Source organism: Hyperolius riggenbachi, chromosome 6 (assembly GCF_040937935.1).
Source record: "Hyperolius riggenbachi isolate aHypRig1 chromosome 6, aHypRig1.pri, whole genome shotgun sequence".
NCBI lineage: Eukaryota > Metazoa > Chordata > Amphibia > Anura > Hyperoliidae > Hyperolius > Hyperolius riggenbachi.
This window is the reverse complement of record NC_090651.1, coordinates 147,268,930-147,289,703: the sequence shown is the minus strand read 5'-3', so window position 1 is coordinate 147,289,703 and position 20,774 is coordinate 147,268,930. Positions and strand designations below refer to the sequence as shown.

The 20,774-nt window shown below is 40.9% G+C and overlaps 1 protein-coding gene across 1 annotated transcript in view; it reads left to right on the top strand.

Moving 5' to 3' along the window:
• ASPM (assembly factor for spindle microtubules) overlaps positions 1-20,774 on the top strand; it is an 88,835-nt gene that overhangs the window by 47,055 nt on the left and 21,006 nt on the right. The window contains exons 10-19 of the mRNA XM_068240054.1: positions 1,116-1,246; positions 1,504-1,679; positions 2,160-2,305; positions 2,486-2,571; positions 3,284-3,502; positions 3,617-3,821; positions 5,915-6,060; positions 9,985-10,113; positions 11,683-11,877; positions 14,466-19,451. Coding sequence (XP_068096155.1) covers positions 1,116-1,246; positions 1,504-1,679; positions 2,160-2,305; positions 2,486-2,571; positions 3,284-3,502; positions 3,617-3,821; positions 5,915-6,060; positions 9,985-10,113; positions 11,683-11,877; positions 14,466-19,451 — 6,419 coding nt within the window. The remainder of the gene's footprint in view (positions 1-1,115; positions 1,247-1,503; positions 1,680-2,159; positions 2,306-2,485; positions 2,572-3,283; positions 3,503-3,616; positions 3,822-5,914; positions 6,061-9,984; positions 10,114-11,682; positions 11,878-14,465; positions 19,452-20,774) is intronic.

The following is a 20,774-nucleotide window of genomic DNA, read 5'->3' as shown; positions in this document are numbered from 1 at the left end:
TTCATTTCCAGTACCAGCAGTATAGTACATTGGTGCATTTTAGGGTAGGAACACACTAGACAGGATTGCATTTGCGGTTTCCACTTTGTGCTATGGAAAACGCATATGCAATTATGCCCAGTGTGTTTCTACCCTTCGCGTTATTCCTAATTACCTCTCTGCAAGTCTTAGAGCCGGTTCTAGCTCCAGTGGGACCCTGGGGCAAAAGTAACTTGGGGGGGCCCTCCTGACCTCCACCCCCCCCCTTCCATCACAACGCTGCCATAGGTAGTCTTCCCCCCCCCCCCCCCCCCCGTATTGATGTGTCCCCCAGGATTAGGTAGCTTCCACAGTATAGATAGTTAGATGTCCTCCCAAGGAATAGGTTTCCCTTTCCCCCCATTATAGTCAGATATGTTCCCCAGGATTAGATGACTCCTCCCCTCAGTATAGATAGCTAGATGTGTGCCTCCAAGGATTAGGTAGCCTCCCCCCAGTACAGATAGCCAGGTGTTCCCCCAGCATTTGGTAGTTTTCCCCCTCCAAATATCTAATGTGGCAGCTGTAACCCCTCCCCCCCCCCCCCCATTATGCAGAGCTATGCAAGCGGAAACAAGTTAAAACTCACCCGTCAGCGCCGCCTGGAACTTCAGCAACTTTTCTTCCCATCAGACAGTTCCGTATCTACTCACTGATTCCTCTAGTGGTGCAGTAATGAGAAGTGCCACAAGCGGGCACCAGAGAGCAAACACAGATCTGTGTGAGAAGACTTGCAGAAGTTCCCAACAGCGCTGTCACGTGAGTTACTGACGTTTCCGCTCGCATAGCTCTGCATACAGGCAGGCTGGGGAGGTATTCGGGGGGCCCCTACCTCCTTCCCCTGCCTGCCATTGCTTCCCCCAATGGCCGCAGTACCCGGCAGCTGGGCCGGATAAATTGAATCTTCAACTATCTGACGATGCCCCCTTGCCTTAATGGTAGCGCTGGTACTTGCAAGTCTTTCTATAATGTCACAACAGCTGAGTCTCTAGCTCGTGTCAGTGCTTTTATCTTTAATATTAAATCTTATGCAACTTCATAATTCTTATACACTTTAATACTTTTTTCTTCTATTATGTTTTTTTTTCTTTTTCCAGGACATGAAGAGGCATTGTCTAAGTTTACACTGAAAAAACTGCTGCTATTGGTTTTCTTTGTTGATTATGCTAAACAGTCAAGGCTTATAGACCATGATCCCTGCCTATTTTGTAAAGATGCTGAATTTAAGGTATGCCCCATGTTCTTTAGTTTTGTGTGTGTGGTGGTTCTTGTATTTTTGTTTTTGTGTCTTTTTTTTTTTTTTTATAACTACATGTACTTTACTTTGTTAAATGTTAGAAAGCATACCATTAGCTGACATTTTATTTTGATACATCAGAGGAACAAAGGCGCCTACAAGAATAAAATGTATTAAAAACCGTTTAAAAGAAGGTAGCAGTGGACTTTCAGGTTGTTCACAGCTTTCTTACATCTTGTGTCTCCCAGACAAGCAAAGACCTGCTGCTGGCATTTTCCCGGGATTTTCTGTCCGGAGAAGGAGATCTGTCACGTCACCTTGGCTATCTGGGCTTACCGGTCAGTCATGTCCAGACGCCTCTTGATGAATTTGACTTTGCCGTTACAAACCTTGCTGTGGATTTACAGTGTGGGGTTCGTTTGGTGTAAGTAACCAAATTTTCTAACTAAAATACATCAGCATTGTGTGAAGAGAGAACTAATGAGATGAAAAGCCACACCTCCAGAACCACTAGAATGCAAAGTGTCAGCTTGTTAATATAACAGAGCCAGGGACAACAGAGATGATTTGCATATTCATCAGTGATGCACTGTGGGACGCCACAGAGCTCACTATAACCTGAATAATCACAAATACCTTCTGTTTTAAGAAGGCAAAATTCTGTTTTGTCAAAGCAAGCAAGTTTTATAAAAGAGATAAATTGCTGTTTATTTTAAAAACTGTTTCAGTGGGGCAAACCTTGTCCTAAATGTTTAAATTCCCTAAGCGGTTCAATTTTTTTGGAATGGTAAAGAAATGTATCCGCTAGTAATCATACTGTCAAAGTTAATTGAATAAGTAAACGTAAATTTCCATTGTTAAAACTCTAACCCATTTTATTCTTGATTTTGATTTTTGTGAACAGGAGAACAATGGAGCTCCTGACACAGAACTGGAGCCTGTCTAAAAAGCTGAGAGTTCCAGCCATAAGTCGTCTGCAGAAAATGCACAATGTGGAGGTGGCAATGCAGGTTTTGACAGAGAGAGGAGTTCAAATTAAAAATGAACGGGGTAAATATCTATAACCATTGGAATCAAAGAAACGCCATTGCTTTTTGAAATGTGTTTATGCATTCGCTATAGTGTTAAACCTCTTCTTTGTTCAAATTTATAAAGGTGTTTGCACTGTATAGTCCGTATCTTTTCATTTACATTTCATTTGTGAAATGTCCTTTTTATATTGTATTGCAGGCATCCCCGTCACATCCAAAGACATAGTGGATAGGCACAGGGAACGCACACTGGCATTGCTGTGGACTATTGTTTTTACTTTCCAGGTATAGAACTTGCATTTATATGTATGTAGCAGAATATAATCTATGAGATGTCCTACATGCTGACACCATGTCTGAGTGCTGCCAGAAACTGCGTAATTGGGTATTAAGCATAACATGTTTAAAGCTCTAATCCCCCCCCAAAAAAGAAAAAAAAAAACTATTGCCATTCAACATTTGCAGTCTAGACTTCGTACCCATGCAAGATGGTTTTCGGTCAAAGGGACCGGTCAGACCACCTCTGCAGATAATCTGATGTGTGTACGGTAGCCCTGATTTGTTGCAGAGAGACCTGGGCCATATGCAATTCACTTTTTCTCCTGAGTTTTCTCCTACGTGAAATTTTCAAACTTGTCAATAAAATGCTTTTTAAACCACCAGCAAGCAAACAAATTCTCAAAATAATATTGATGGTGCTTTTTCAAGTACTTTTTGGCACTTTTTCCATTGCAAAGTGCTAAAAAGTTATTATAAATCGCAGATGAAAAATTATCACCTAGGAGAAAACTCAGGAGAAAAAGTGAATTGCATATGGGCCCTGGCTTGTCTTGCCTGAGCACTGGCCAAGAGCATTGTTCTTGTGCACTGTATGATTAGCTCAACAGAAATTTCTGCATGGATGATTACAAATCTGACAAGTTTACTTTAGAACAATATGAACTATACTTTTGACTCTGATTTTGATTTGCCTATTCCTCTTTCTCATTATCCTTAGGTGGAAGTGTTGCTGAACATTGACAGTTTGAAGGAGGAGATAAAGTTCCTGAAAAAGAGTTACAGCACTCAGAAAAAGCTGGCTGCCCTACGTGCCTTGTCATTTCCAGCAATCACCAGGAAGCGGGACAGTGACCCATTCTCACCTGAAAATTACAGCCAACAAGTGCTATTGCTTATGGAATGGGTTAATGCAGTCTGTGCCTTTTACAACACAAAGGTAAAAGTTAGAAGCTACGTACAGTCTCAAAGCCCCATCACTACCAATTTTAATAATAAAACAAGTTTTTGATCCTCACAAACTTTTGATAATTTGTATATTTTGTGCGTCTAGGTTGAGAATTTCACAGTGCCTTTTTCTGATGGGAGAGTTTTCTGTTATCTGATTCACCATTATCATCCCAGCTATCTATCGTTACATGCTATTAATCAACGGCCTACCCAGACCATGGAGTGCAATGAAACTGGGACAGTCGGTCTGAATTCTTCCTCTGATTCTGAGAACTCCCTGGATGCCTGGCATGGAATGTGTGAACAAGGTAGTTTTTCTGTTTCCACTTTAAAGAAAACCTTTGACTGGTTTACAACCTGATTTCAGATGTTTCTAACCCAACTTTCAATTTTCAAAAAATCATTCATTTTAAATATTCATTGGGAGATGCACAGTGACAGTCTGTCATGGTTTGTGATAACCATTAACAGGCATCACTATTTAATGTAGTATTGTGGCCCATGCATGTGTATTTAGGATTTGAAGTAGAAGCTAAGTTTTGTATTGTGAGTGGGCCTTTTGTGGATGTCTGCGACACATGTTCAGTTTTTGATTGCCTGATACTCTTTGGTACAATTTTGTTATTAGCATTGTAAAAATAAGCTACTTTATTCATTTAGATATAGACAAAGTTCCTTTTTAAAAATATCTCATTTTTATATCCCCACTACATCTATCTGTTGTTGAGCGCTGGTTTTATCTAATTAAAGTTCAATTGGACTGGATTTAAAATCATTGTTTTTATAGGCATACTGAGAAAAATAATTAAGAATTAACTGTCTAATTGGGTTGCAGAGTGCAACAAACACCCCAAAGTTCACTGAGCCCTTTCCGCACTATTCAAAACATAAAATTATCCAATCCAGTTAGCTGAAGCAGGCACCTCTAAGGTACAATTTGTGGAAAGCTACTGTTGTGCACTTTATCAATAGTTACATAATTGAAAAATACATTTGTTAAGGTTGCACTTGCATTGTTTTGGGCCAAGCTTTGTTTTGGTGAAAACCCATATACTGCACAAGCCACTGTAGGAAACTCACTTGTCTGTCTTTGTGTGCATTTTTTTTTTTTATCTACACCAGTTATTGCATACCTTGTGTGTTTTGTATGTAGGAAACTGTGCAGATGGTCTCACAGGAACTAATGTAATTGATAGCATTGCAACATCTTTTCTATCAGTAAAATAGTAACCCCTGGGATCTTTTTTTTTTTTTTTTCCTTGGGTTTAAGCTTCGCATCTATTGGGAACAGGCCCATAGCAATTCTCTGCTTTGCAAAATTGCGTGCTGAAGAAAAACGCACAAAATTTGCACCTAGTGCAAACAGGACCTAAGGGTCCATAAAAGACTCCCAATAGAAGTGAATAGACTCTGGAAGTTCGGAGAGCGCAGTGATATATGAATACCAATTCTGTGGAATAAATGTATTTATTTTAACTCCCACTAGACAACTAACGATAGACTAATTTGGAAGCTCTCAATTGTATTTCCCTTTTTGAAGTTAAATACTGGATTTTGAAACGTAATCATTAAAGAAAATCTGTATTGTTAAAATAGCACAAAAGTAAACATACCAGTGTGCTAGGGGACTTCTCCTATTCCCCTCTGTCACAATTTTGCCGCTCCCCGCCGCATTAAAAGTAGTCAAAAACAGTTTTAAAAAGTTTGTTTATAAACCAACAAAATGGCCACCAAAACAGGAAGTAGGTTGATGTACAGCATGTCCACACATAGAAAATACATCCATACACAAGCAGGCTGTATACACCCTTCCTTTTGTATCTCAAGAGATCACTTGTGTTTACCTTCTGTCCCCTGCAGCTCTCATGCACTGAATACTAGTGACAGGCTGTGAGGCTGATCCTTTCTTCCTGTCTGTATATCCTCAGTATGTGTCAGCCCAGCTCCTTTCACAGCCTAACAGAGGAGGATTTTTATCCAGCTCTCTTCTATCACTGATAGCAGAGACGCTGCTGGCTTATGTAAATAACACACACACTGGAGTGTGCATAGAGTGGCCTGGAAAGTGGTGTGCATAAACGGACCAGCACGGAAGAGTTGGCAGCCTTCCAGACACAGGGCGACAAGTCTGACAGGGGAAAGATACATTGATTTATTACAGAGACAGTGATAGTAGAAAGTGCTGCAGTAAGCCAGAGCACATTAGAACAGGTTTAGGGACTTGTAGGATGGTAGAAAAAACTTTGTAATTTTTGTTACGGAGTCTCTTTAAGATTTTATTTGGCTTTTTCTAGAGAAGTGATCTTCTCTGAGGCTGGTTTACAGATCCTGGAGACTTTGCCTATAGCGTTATTTTATCATATATTATCACTTTTATGGATATGTTCTGTATTTTTAACAGGTTTCACCACCTCATCCTTGTATAAAGAATTACTAGAGAATGAGCGATCAAATTTCAATCTTCTGCAGACTGCAGTGTCCAATTTAGGAGGAATTCCTTCCATGATCCATCATTCCGATACATCTAATACCATTCCAGATGAAAAGGTATAGAAATGTTGTAGATTTCTCTGTTACAACAAGTCAGATTTTCAGACTTTACCCAATAAAACCTCACTGAACTCTGATAACCCTTGGTCCTCGTCAGAACTACAAAAAGCAATGATCTGTATTGTTGGGTTTCTACAAAAGTAAATAGACCTAAAAGAAACTTGTAACTTCTTGCACTGAAGCTTCAAAACCGTGCTTACCTTTGCAATTAGTCTTGCAGGGGTGTCATTCATTTCCATGGAAGGCCGTGGTAGTGCCATCTCCTGCATATGCCCTGTTCATAAATACTAGAAAACAAGAGCAGGAACAGCACATTACAGGCCACAGGACGACAATAGACCACAGGAAAGCATACCAGAGAAAAGTGTTGTCTGAATGAGGGTTTTTTTTTTGGGTCTTCTTATCCAGTTATTATTTTTATTTATTTATTTTTGTAATTTGGAGACTGACCGTAATCCAGAGGATATCCTAAAGAGCTGAGTGGGGACAGGGAAATATTCCCCTACCTCCATATACAGTGGTTGTCTTGGTGACAGTCAGTTTGTAAGTTACCTTATATATTAAAGAGAATCTGTATTGTTAAAATCGCTCAAAAGTAAACATACCAGTGCGTTAGGGGACATCTCCTATTACCCTCTGTCACAATTTCGCCGCTCCTCACCGCATTAAAAGTGGTTAAAAACAGTTTTAAAAAGTTTGTTTGTAAACAAACAAAATGGCCACCAAAACAGGAAGTAGGTTGATGTACAGTATGTTCACACATAGAAAATACATCCATACATAAGCAGGCTGTATACAGCATTCCTTTTGAATCTCAAGAGATCATTTGTGTGTTTCTTTCCCCCATGCACTGAAGTTTCAGGCTGCTCTTTTCCTCTTGCAAACAGCTTTGCCCTTGTTTGTAATTCCTCAGTATGTGAAAGCCCAGCCAGCTCAGAGGATGATTTATCCAGCTGATTAGAGCAGCTTCTCTCTTCTCTCTTATCTAAATAACACACAGGCAGTGTGCATAGAGGGGCCTGTAAGGGTGAGTTCATAGCAGAACCACAACACTGAAGAACTTGGCAGCCTTCCAGACACAGGCGTACAAGTCTGACAGGGGAAAGATACATTGTTTTATTACAGAGACTGTCATAGTAGAAAGTGCTGCAGTTAGCCAGAACACATTAGAATAGCTTTTGGAACATGTAGGATGATAAAAAACAGGATGCAATTTTTTTTGTTACGGAGTCTCTTTAACACAAAACCCATTGTTTGGTGCATTGTATAAGGCTCTTGGTTGTGTCCTCCTTTTTTTTTTTTTTTTTTTTTTTTTTTATTCCCCCAGGTCCTTGTCCTTCTCCACTTCTCTCCACAACTTTTTGCTTTACTTTATATACTTAAAATTCCTGTGATGTTAGATTATAGTATTTTTCTTTTAGATGATTATTAAAAGATTTTCTATTTAAAAATCTTTACAGTTCTTTCTAAAGTGCATTTCAGGCAGAGGGTTACAAAGGCAAAGTAAAGCCAGTACAACTCATTTGATTCATAAATAGCCATTTGATAAGCACCAGTGATACAATTCCTCACAGCCCCAGACAAGCTTGATTACTCACCACCTGTGACAAAGGCATGTAAGCACGGAAAGCAGTGTTTCACCTCTTCCTGAAAAATGTGGTTTCTGTAAAGAAAACTGCTATGTACCAGTTGGTATGTGTTTTTCTACCCGTTCTCTGCCTGCCACTGGTGACATGTTCTCCCATAGGTACTTGCACTACCATCTTAGGTGTTGCACTATTTTAGGGCGAAGGAAATGGTTGGGTGGAAATCTTGGCTAGAATATGAAAAGGATGAGCCTGCTAATTTTAAATTATCAGCTGCATTGTCTACTTCAGTCAACCGAGTAATTGGTGGAATGGCAAAGTTCAGGGCTTCTTTGTACTGAGAGGGATTGGGACGATACCATATTTATTTATATTAACAATGCACAATCCTCTGCCTCCATTACATTGAGCCACAGACTCAAAACATGTATACAGGTCAGGTGCTTTGGCTAAAGTTTGACCACATTGGCCATATGCTTGTTTTAGATTTGCTTCAGGTACTACTGAAGTCAGAAAGGTTTGCAGGGCAGTCAGGCAACTAGCGTTGTTTTAAAAAGGCGATATATAAATAAATATATGCCAGCCCCTGCATCCCTCTCAGTACAGATGCAGTTTAAAGAAGAACTCTGGGCAAGAAAAAAAATTAAATATTGGTTGTGTATATGTACGCGTATCAATGATTTGTCCTAATTGTATAGTATGCTGAACTGCACATGTACTTATGTTCTCCATTGTATGTTTTTGTACATTGTTCAGCTCTATGGAAGATGTTGGCACCACATAAATAAAAAAAAAAAAAAATAGTAATAGATTGAAGTTGATCGATATAGCACTGCGACTGAGTACATACAGTTTAGTTGTGACCTAAACTGTAAATTCCAAAAAGGGGAAAAAAGCCAGGAATACTCCACTACTTGTCTTTACCACTTCTTTCTGTGATAGACTGGCTTAGTGGTACAGGCAACAGTGCAATACCTCTGAGGCCACGCCTACTAGGCTGCTTTAAAGAACAAGCGACACCCATGCTAACCTAGAAATAAAAAACACATATATAAGTAGATAAATACTACTTCTACTTACCTAACAGATGTATTGTGCTATCCACGTAATGATTCCTGTGAATTTTACAAAGGAAAAGCAGAAAATCCTATTCTAGGCAGTGGCCATCTTGCCAAGCTAATGCTGACATCATATCCTCCCTGACTCTTGGTTTTCCCCCCTCCCCTCTCTTTGCTCATTGGGCTCTATTCATAAAACATTTGGGGCGGAAAAAATCGTGGAGGGAAAATACCGCATCGGTATTTTAGACCTCTGGGTGGTCATTCATAAAAATCTTGCCAGCTGCGATGCAAGTGCGGAGATCTCCCGCTGAAGGCTAGCATTTAGTTGTCGGAAGGCATGCGGAAACACTGAAGCCAGCAGAGTCCCTCCGTGCGCTGCTCTCTCTGGGAGGTCTGTCCCATTCACTTTTATGTAATCCGAACTCTTCTCGCTACATCAGAGGAAGCGGTATTTCCCGTCCATATACCGCTTCCTCTAATATTTATGAATTGATTTTGTAACTTTTTCTGGATAAATCTAGAAAAACACAGCAGAAGGTGGAAATTACTCGCTCTGCTGGGGGATTGTAGATTTTCATGCGGGAACAGCTTTTATGAATGCCCACTTTGCTAAATGGACGGCAAAGTCAGCTGTTTTGAGCGGAAAACTTGCGGGGAACGTTTTATGAATAGAGCCCATTGTGTATTAATTAGCTGCCCTCCTCCCAGAGTCTTTTTTTGTTTTATTTATTTATTTACACATCAAATCACTGAGTAACCTCAGCCTTGCTTGTAAACACAAGTGATCAGCTAGGCAGGGAAATAAATGGAAGAGGAGGAATATATTATAGATAAAAAGAACTCCCAGCATTCAAAAGAACTCCAGACATTCAACTTTTTGGCACTAGGGCCAGAGCTCCTGATTACTCCAAACCATAACAGCGGAAAAAGTTTTGCAAGTTTTGAATGCAGGATTAGCATCTTTATCACTTTAATACACTCAGACCAGTTGCAGTTGAAATTTGATTTTTATGGTGACAATACCGCTTTAAGAAACACTTTGCACACATAAGATTTCTTAGCAATCTTTACAAAGACAGGAAACCGCAGGTGTGTGAGTGGAGTGGGGGCCAACCAACAAAAACTGCATTTTATGGCACTGAAGGTTGGTATTTACTGTAAATGCTGCGTACTAATCTATTAGAAGTTTTGATGATTGTGCTGACAATATGTTTGTAGTGTATACGTCCCCCTTTAAGAAAGAAATATGTTTTTTTTATTTTATTTTTTTACAGGTTATCATCACTTTCCTTTCCTTCTTGTGTGCCCGGCTCCTGGATCTTCGGAAGGAAGCTAGGGCTGCAAGGGTGATCCAGGCAGCCTGGAGGAAATACAAAGTGACAGCAGAAGAGCAGCTACTGCAGGTCAGCTCTCCTCAGTAAAATTGTGCTACATTGATCAAGTAGTATCTTTGATGCCTATGTTACCTCATTTATCCGCCTAGTATACAAAGATAAATATCAAAGCTCTAGTTCAGGCTCCTTGTAATGCATATTCTCTAAGGTGTATTATTTTTGCATTATTAATTTTTGAATGGCTGGCTGGGTTGTTGTGGTAACTTCCTGTGCTAATGTGAAATGCAGATTGGCTGGAGTGAATAACAATCTGAGCTTTCTGTATTCCTCTCCCTATCCCATAATCGCCCACAGAAGGTAGTCGGGGAAGAGCTTGGATTGGGCAGCGGTGTTTTCTTTTGTCTTTTCTGTGAACACAGCTCCTGAGAGAGTGGCTTTGGAAGACCTGTCCACTCTGCTGGCTTATATATACTCTATGAAATTTATAAAATAAAAGCGCTCCTGCTGTGTTCACAGTCCTAAGTAAAGTCCTAAATAAAGTCCCTTAGTCCACGTTCTTGCCAGATTTCAACCTCCAGAAGCGTATGGAATGACCACCACCACCTCACCCTCAGAAGTGGGCACTCACCCTTAGATGATGACCCCCGGCTAGATGGGTCACAAGCGCCTCTGGGATATTTTCAGGCAATCCCTCGCCTATACTGGCTCCTCTGGACGACGTTTAAAAGACAGTGTGTCCACAGCAATTCACCTCAAATAAAGCAAATAGTCCTTTCCATAGCGTAAAACCATATAAACAATTTATTTATATTATATTAAAAATGCACACTCACATTCCAAAGAATTTTGTAGCGCATAGAGTTTTATAGGGCTCTACCCCTTCACGTTGGCCGCCTGGCTGGCTCTCCGTGTTCGCATGGAGGATGTTTCCTCGATCTCCCCGCACGCCACGCCGGCTTACTTCCGCCTCTGTCGTCACGCCCTACTAGTTTCGTCCTATTGGACTCATCAGGAGCATGCGCAGAGGCACCCGTAAAGCGTATTTATAGCCGCGTACCCGCCTCTTTCCTCCCACCGCCCTGATTGGCTCCGCCGCCGCTTCCGCGTTCCAGCTGCCGTGGAGCGCAAGCGGTCCAACCAGGAAATAGAACGTAATCACCAACGTATATACTCTATGCACAGATCTGAGTTATGTGACTTTTTTTTTTTTTTTTGCAATGACAACTGCATCAAATACGAACACTGCATATGTAATGGCAGTCCTCTAATTATCTTTACTAACATGAAAACCTCTGGGTAGACCAGCTCCAACTTCATTGCATAGCAGCAATTTGGAGTGCTGCACTCCTTTTGTCAAGCATGCATTGCTAGACAATGTTATGTATATTGCATTTGAAAGATTGAGCTTGAAGATGGTGCTGGTCTACTAACTGAAGTCCTTATCAGGAGTGCTGCCAGACTGACCTTGGCACATCAGGATTACTATTGCTGTGGACTGTGGAGTGATTTACCACTTAAGATATACAGAAATAAAAAAACAAGGAGTTTGAACTAGGACTTTGCATAAATGAGAAGCTTCTGAAATCATTATGCATCTTCCAACATGTTAAAGCTAATATTGCATTGTTTCATTTTCAGAAAAAGCACAAGGCTGCCTCTATTATCCAGACTGCTGTCCGCAAATTTCTGAAGCGACGCTGGATTCTGAAGAGCACTACCTCTGCACTTGTCATACAGAAACATTGGAGAAGATATGTGGCATACAAGGAGCTAAAGATATTAAAACTTCTCAAAAGACAGGAAATTCGGACCGCTGCATCTATTGCTATCCAGGTGTCTATACTGCAATGCATCTTTTGAAATTGATTGTAAATGTGATTATTTGCTTGACTAAACTGGATTATATCAAATTGATAGTCACTGCTGACTTGAATGTCTCCTTGCTGCATGTGACAAATAAGATATCGGGCATACCTTGGCCACTCACTGGGATCTTTGAATGCATGATTTGACTTGATGTCTTGTGCCTGTGGTGATTCTAGTCAGTACTGACTATTATGCACCCATTACTGCACTAACCATTTTGGCATACAATAGTTTGTAGACACCTTGCGGATGGATGCATGGAGCTACAAACCTACCACTGGCAGATAAAACTATTGTCACATTTTTACTGTTATCCTGAGAGTGTTTCTGTGAACTTTTTCCTTACATACTCACTTCTTGGCAGCCTTTTCTGTTGTGTGGAGAGGGGAAAAGGACCAGCAAGAGATTCCCTGCTGTGGACACTATACAAAATGACACATCATTCAAGGTGCCCACTAATGATACAATCTTACCTCTTATATGTAATATGAAGGATTTCCTCAATTATTTATGCATAGTAAATTTACTCAGCTTGCCCTTCTACTAAATAGATTTGGTAAAATTGTACAGTCAAGATTGTATCATTAGTGGGCACCTTAATGTTGTTTATGGAGTTGGGCACACCAGTACTCCCCAGATTTCTGAATGATCTAGCAATGGCTGACAAAAATCTAGTGTGTACATAGCAGTCAATATGACTGTCTAATTTCCAGGGCTGTGGAGTCGGAGTCGTGGAGTCGGAGTCGGGAAAAAATGCACCGACTCCTAATTAATTTGTAACTGTAATTAAAATAGAAAATATGATAAAATGTTCTATTTCTCAGATAATAGTCATTAAAAATAATGTATATATACAGTATATATACAGCAGTGTTCTCCCCAGAAATTTTTTCCAGCCGGGTGGCATGAAATAGTAGCCGGGTGGCATGAGAAAGTAGCCGGGTGGGTGAGATGAGAGAATGCAGGGCCAGGGCTTCCGTGAGCAATTATGCTTACAGAATAGGAGGAAGTGAGCTAATGACAGCCGGGTGCTCATCAAAACTAGCCGGGTGGAGCACCCGGCTAAAAGAGCCTGGGGAGAACACTGTACAGTAAAAGCTGTGCTTAGTCCACAAAAATGAAATAAACCAATCAAAATTAGTTACTTGTGCTGCTTCAATAAAGCAGTCCCTGTATTTTTAAGGTCAGATATACATATCTGATTGTGACTGTATATATGATGTGTACACAGGAATCTCTTATATATACCAAATAACATCTATGCTGTAAGAATAAAGCCTGATGTGTAGCTGTGTCACTAATAGAGATGGTCAACGAGATGGAAATAATTCTGCACTGATGCTGATTTATGCAAATGTATGCACTCCCTTTGCTGATGAAATCAAATAATTTGATATGTTGTTAAAATTTGGTTTGGTGACTACAAATTAAAGGGTACCTGAGACGGATGAAAAGTAAAGTTTTATAAATACCTGGGGCTTCCTCCAGCCCCCTTCAGGCTAATCAGTCCCTCGCTGTCGTCCACCACCCGGATCTTCTGATATGAGTACTGGTAATTCAGCCAGTCAGCGCTGTCCGGCTGCATGCCGCTCCCACAGCCAGTAACATTCTGTACCTGCGCAATAGTGCTGCACAGGTGTAGTATGCTCCTGGCGGCGGAGTGTGTGCATGCGCACTACGCCCGACTGGCTCAAGTACCTGGACTCATAGCAGAAGATCCAGGTGGTGGAGGAGGACAACGAGGGACTGATTATCCTAAAGGCGGCTGGAGGAAGCCCCATGTATAAAACTTTAATTTCATCTGTCTCAGGTTTACTTTGTTACACAGTAGTACTATACTCTGCATATGCACTCCCCACAGAGCTGCAGGGAATCCACTGAGAATGCTGTGCACATTGAACACAGAGGTGTTGTCTGTCACCCAGAATCTCCTCATTTCCCTGCAGAGTACCTGCACATCATTCTTACATGTGCCCACACTTATATTGCCTAGGGCCTGATAGATGTTCTTTGTTCCGGTTTGTACCTTTTACAAGTACTCTTACCAAGGACTAGTTTTAGTCTAAAGGGAATAAATATAGTAGTCTACATATCCTTCTCACTTCAGTTGTCTTGTAAAATTCTTAAGCGTTGGCAGTTAAGAGACAAATTTCATGTTACATACTTTTAATCAACAAAATTGTAATATGCAAATTAGAGGAGGTGGAGTCGGTGGAATCCTAAACTGAGGAGTCGGAGGATTTTTGGACCGACTCCACAGCCCTGCTAATTTCACACTGGGGCGTTGTATAACTTGTACAAAATTGCAGCAGAAAGGAAAAATCGCATTGTGCTACACGTGCAGTGCATACAGTGATGTATACAAAAAGGTCACCTATAGACACTCTTATTTCAACCATATGTATTACTAAAGCACTATTTTTTTTTTTTATTTTTTTTTTTATTTTTTTTTTACCTGTAAAAACCTAAAATTGCTAATGTAAGACTTCTGATATCTTGCCTGTGACTACATATGTAGTCCATACTAAGCAGTTTTTTTGTTTTTTAATTTACAGAAAAGCTGGAGGATGTACACAACAAGGAAATACTATAAGACATTAAGAAGATGTGCTGTTTTACTACAAGCAAGAATACGAACAAAGATTGCAGTCCTGTCTTACAAGCAGACCACGCATGCAGCAAGGACTCTTCAGATGCATTTGCGCTCTTGGTTGTTGGCCAAGAAAGAGCGTGAAAACTTCATTCGATTAAAATCTGCTTCTGTTATCATACAGTCGGCTTTCAGGCAGTGGCGGTGTATAAAGCAAAAGAGACAGGCAGATGCAGCACTAGTGATCCAGAGATCCTACAGGAAATATCAGCAACGTAGACTGGAATCCAAGAGAAAAGCAGCTGTTGTAATCCAGTCAATGTATTGCATGTCAAAAGAAAGGCGCAAATTCCTCTCTTTGCAGGCAGCAGCAGTAAAGATACAGTCTCTGTTTAAAATGAGCCAACAAAGAACCCAGTATCTTTTCTTAAGAAAGAAGACTATCTTTGTCCAAAGACTATTTCAGGCAAACCTAAAAATGCGCAAAGAACGCAAATCCTACCTTGAAATGCAGGCTGCTTGCATTAAACTTCAATCTGCAGTACGAGGGCACCTTGTCAGGAGGAAAATAAAACTGTGGCATCGAGCTGCAACCACAGTACAAGCACACTACAGAATGCACGTGAAAAGAAAGGAGTATCTCGCAATATACAGAGCAGCAGTGGTAATTCAGGAGCGAATTCGGGCATCCAAAGAAGCCATTCGTCAAAGGGAACTCTTCTTGCTCATGAAGTGCACTGCCGTCCGTATACAAGCAGCCTTCAGAGGTTACATCATTCGTAAAAGGCTTAAAGTTCAGCATCTTGCAGCGCTAAACATACAAACTGCTTACCGACGTCATGTAGTTAGAATGCATTATGTTCGCACTAGACAGTCCGTGTTGATGATTCAGAGATGGTACAGAGAACAGACGAAAATGAAGAAAGATGTGGAACACTTGTGCAAATCTAAGAGAGCTGTTACTACCATACAGGCAGCTTACAGAGGCTACATTTTTCGTAAAAGGCTTAAAGTTCAGCATCTTGCAGCGCTAAACATACAAACTGCTTACCGACGCCATGTGGCTAGAAGGCATTATGCTAAGACTAGGCAATCTATTTTGACTATTCAGAGGTGGTACAGAGCACATAAGCTATTGGGAAAAGATTTGGAACACTTCTGTAAATCCAGGAAGGCTATTACTACCATACAAGCTGCATTTCGAGGCTGGATAGTGAGGAAGCAACTTCATAAGCAAAAAATTGCTGCAGTTACTCTTCAGTCCGCTTTTAGAAAGTTCATTGCTCAAAGAAGATTCGTAGCATTAAAGCAGGCTGCACGGACACTGCAGAGGCATTATCGTGCATTACTCATTGGCAGAAAAGAGAGGAACAAATATATCCGTGTTTGTTTAATCGTTAGGAAGATGCAAGCTTCTTGGAGAGGCAAAAAAGTAAGGCGTGAGATTGAGTCACAGCACAGAATGGCTACCCTGATACAGTCATACTACAGAATGCATGTCTGCTACACAAAACACAAAAACATAAAACAAGCTTCTGTGATCATTCAGTGTCGCTATAGAGCGTATATAGCTGGCAAAGCTCAGCGAGAGCACTATTTGAAAATCAAAGGAGCAGCAACCGCCCTGCAAGCTGTATACAGAGGATGGAGGGATAGGAAACATTTGTTGCACCTGCATAATGCGGCTTGTATAATACAGGCTTCATATAGATCTTTCAGTCTCCGGAAAGAATACCTCAGACTAAAAACTGCAACAACTTTCGTCCAAAGAAGATATTGTGCTGTAACTGCTGCCAAGTTCCAAAGGGAACAGTATGTTTGTTTCAGAGAAAAAATCATTAAAGTTCAATCATTTTACAGAGGTATGAAGATGAGGAGGAGATTTCTCCAGATGCGGAAGTCTGCTGTATTGTTACAATCGATGTTCAGAATGCGCAAGCGGCATGTAGAATATCAGAGGATAAAACAGGCAACCATATCAGTCCAGAAGCAATATAGAGCAGTTGTGGAAGGCAAGAAACAACGGCAGCAGTACTTAGCCCTGAAGAAAGCTGCTTGCACCATACAAGCTATCTGGAGAGGCAGGAAAGTGAGGGAGCAACTCAGACGCATGCATGCAGCTGCGACTCTAATCCAGTCCCATTGTCGAATGGTCACACAACGACGGGCATTTAAAAAGCTTAAGAAAGTCACTATAGCGATGCAGCAATCTTACCGTGCTTCTCGAGAGAGAAATAGGCAAATGCTGATTTATAGCAATCTGAGAAAAGCAGCTGTGTGTATTCAATCCACTTTCCGTGCAGTAAAAATGAAACAAGAATTCAAAGCAAAGCGCCGAGCTGCTGTTGTCCTACAAAGCGCTTTCAGGACATTTTTAGCTAGACGCAGGTTTATCGCACTTCAAAAAGCTGCAGTGTGTGTTCAGAGAAGATTTAAACTTAAAATGCTTGCTGCAAGCCAAAGGCAAGATTATATGAAGTTTCGGGGAGCTGCTATTCTACTGCAAGCTGCTTTTCGGGGTTACAGAGGCCGTCAGAACCTGCGAAAGATGCATTTCGCAGCCACCGTCATCCAGACAACTTTCAGGATGCACAAAGATCGTGTGGCTTATCAGAAGCTGAAGCAATCTACAGTGACAATTCAGCGGTGCTACAGGGCATTCAAAATGGCAGCTCATGAAAGGGAAATATTTCTACAGCAAAGAAGATCAGCAGTCATGTTTCAAGCTGCGTATCGTGGTGGAAAAGTCAGAAGGCATATAAGCAAAATGAAGGAAGCTGCCTCCAAAATCCAAGCAACATTCCGCATGCATCATTGCAGAAACCAGTACAAAAAGCTACAATGGGCAGTCCATGTTGTTCAGCAGAGATACAGAGCAAACAAACTAAGGGATTTTGAAGTGTTAAGGTATTCCTTTATAATGGATGCCACACTTTGCATTCAAGCAGCTTGTCGAGGTTGGCATGTGCGTAAAGAGTTAAGAAGTATGCATGCAGCTGCCACCATCATACAGAGTCAGTTCAGAGCATATCTTGAGCGCAGACATTACCTTTTAATGAGATCCTCAGCAGTTGTTGTGCAGAGACGCTACCGAGCCACAGTTTTGATGCACCAGTGTTCTTCTCAATTCCAGATGATACGAAAAGCTATAATTCAGATACAAGCTTCATACAGGGGATTTAGAGTAAGAAAGGATATTGCAGTGAAACATGCAATGGCCACGCGAATACAATCTACATTTAAGATGCACAAGGAGTTAGTTTTGTATAGGTCCAAGCAAACTGCAGCTAGGCAGATTCAGTCTTGGTATAGGTCAGTAGTAAAATGCCGACATATGCGGGCTTCCTTCCTTAAACTTCGAGGTGCAGCAGTTCTTATTCAAGCTTGCTACAAAGGAATGATGGTACGCAAAAAAACAGACACCATGATTCGGGCTGCCACCACAATCCAGGCCAACTACAGAATGTATGTTCACAGGAAAGGCTACAAAAACTTACTCAAAGCCACCAGAACAGTGCAGCAGAGATTCAGAGCAAACAAGGCAAGAGACCAGGATCTCAGTCGCTACCATACAACCATAAAGTCAGCTGTAATACTGCAAGCAGCTTACAGGGGGCTGAAAGTTAGAAGGGAGATTCAAAGAATGCACCATGCTTCAACAGTTATTCAAAAAGTTTTTAAAGGTTTTCTGCAAAAAGAGTACTATGCAAAACTTAGATCCGCAGCAGTGTGCCTTCAGAGAAGGTACAGAGCTAATGTTGTGGCCAGGTCTCAGCGCTTGGACTTCCTCACTTGCTGCAAGGCTGCAGTTTGCATTCAGTCTGCTTATAAAGGATATAAACAAAGAAAACTACTTAAACAAAATCACAGAGCTGCAACTAAAATTCAGGCAGTGTTTAGAATGCACAGGCAGCATAGATCCTATCAAGCCCAAAGAGCATCAGCCATTTTAATACAGAGATTTTACAGGAATCAAAAACATGTACTATGTGAAAAAGAGCGCTATCTGAAACCTCAAAATGCTGCCATTGTTGTTCAAGCATCATACAGAGGCGTTAGGTGTCGTAAGAATCTCAGAAAGATGCATGATGCAGCCACTGTAGTTCAGGCCTTTTATCGCATGCACAGGCAAAGAACATCCTATTGGGCTTTACAACAGGCAACAAGAACTCTACAGTCACATTTTAGGGCAAAGCTTCTAAGAGAGGAAGCAGCAGTGAAATACAATAATCTGAGAAAAGCAGTAGTATGCCTCCAGCGAGCTTTCCGTGCTAGGAAATTAAGGAGGGAAGTAAGGAGATCTCAGGCTGCACTACTTATCCAAACCACATGGAGGATGTATCAGAAAAGGAGAGCAAAGGCTGCCCTTGCTATCCAAGCTGCATGGAGGATGCATCAGGAAAGGAAAGCCTTCATTAGAGCAAAGTCTGCAGCTGTGACTCTTCAAGCAGCCTTCAGAGGCCATAGAACTAGGAAGAAGTTCAATGTAATGGAGAAATCTGCCTTCTGCATACAGTCTTGGTTCAGGAGAAGCCACCATGTTCGACTACAAAGAGCCCTCTATTTGAATATGCGATCCTCTGCTATTATTATTCAGTCTGCTCTGAGAGGTTATCTTACACGCAAACGTCTAAAACAAGAGAGAGCTGCTACAGTGCTTCAATGTTATCACCGTATGTCTGTGTGTCGGAGAGAATTTCTGAAGCTTAGAGCATCTGCTATCATGGTTCAGGCTTACTATCGCATGCATCGGACTATGCAGCTATATAAAAAGCAGAGAGCCTGTGCAGTCACTATTCAGCAATGGTACAGGTCCGTTAATGCTATGAGACACCAGAGGGCTGCTTACCTGAATACTCAAAGGCAAATCATTTGTGTGCAAGCAGCAGTCAGAAGATTCCTTGCTCAAAGGTCTTTCAGAAAGCTTCAGCATGCTGCACTACTGAACAAGGTGAGTACTTAATTATTGTTATAAGAGACGAAGCATGGGGTTTCCTTAAAGTGGATTTGAGATCAACTTTTACTCATTGCATAATTGTGTTCCTTACATATAGTTTATAGGGCATTCCTCAAGCCGAAAACTTTTTAGTTTTTTTTGTTTTAATACTCTTATTCCCTATAAACTAAACAAGCCTCGCCCACAGCTCAAAGTGCCTTGGCACTCCATGTAGCAAGGGCTTATGGGAGCTCAGTCTGGGCATGAGGAGGAGGTTACTAGCCAGAGATTTCAGAGGCCAGAGATGAAGTTGCAGCTTGCCTGTGTAATGTGACAAACAAAACATGGCCGCTCTCATTGTATCACAGGAAAAAATAAACATAAACCGTTGAATCTGTTTGCAGCTAGACTTGCTGTGTAAACTATCTAAACTTTATATAAGATATGTAGACAAGTTACTTGTCATAGTTAGTTTTTCATCTCGGATCCGCTTTAAAGTTGCACTATGGCAAATTTTTTAATTTACAAATACTGAAACAAGTATGTGGTAAAACTATTAAAAAAAATGTATTAAAAAAAATAAAAACAGAGCCGTCGCATTACTTATGGTCATCCCGCACTACCAGTATCAATGGGGATTTACTAATGTGCAAATGCCCTCACGCATCTGCAGCCTGTCAGATGCGCAGTACATTTTAGTGGGGCAGCTATAGTGGCACTCAGTGACTAATTTGGTGATGGCTGCATCTCAAGTTAGTAAAGAAAAGAGGTAATTTGTTGCGACAACTCTGAGGGGGAATAGTATTAATGCCACCCAGGAGTTTGCCCACAGCAGGGTAAGCCGTCTCTCAGCTTCACCCCATGCTAAAATTTTGCCACAGCCATTTTAAATGTAATGTATGCAGAGTAGCTAGGAACATACCGCTGTTCTTATGACATCCTTGAAGAGCGGGTTGGTTTTTTATTTTCAAAAATGGCAGTTGCTTTTGTTGCACGTGGGCCCCCACCAACAAAAGCGATGATCACCATCTCCATAGCTCACTACACAAGTAACGGGTTGCTCACTGATTTGAGCAAGTAGTGAAGATTTTATTTTATTATTCCTCTTTTTTTAATACTTCTATCACATACTTGTTTCAGTATTTCTGTAATTATAAGTTGCCTAATTTGCTATGGTGCCCCTTTAATTTCCCCTATAATTTAAAAACTTTGCCATAACCATGAGAGAATGACATTTCCCAAAACTGGCAAAGAATATGCTGTATCTAGCTAGTTGACTGCCATAAATGTTTTCTGTATAACATGGTGTCAGCTATTTTTGACCTTTTACATTTTTGT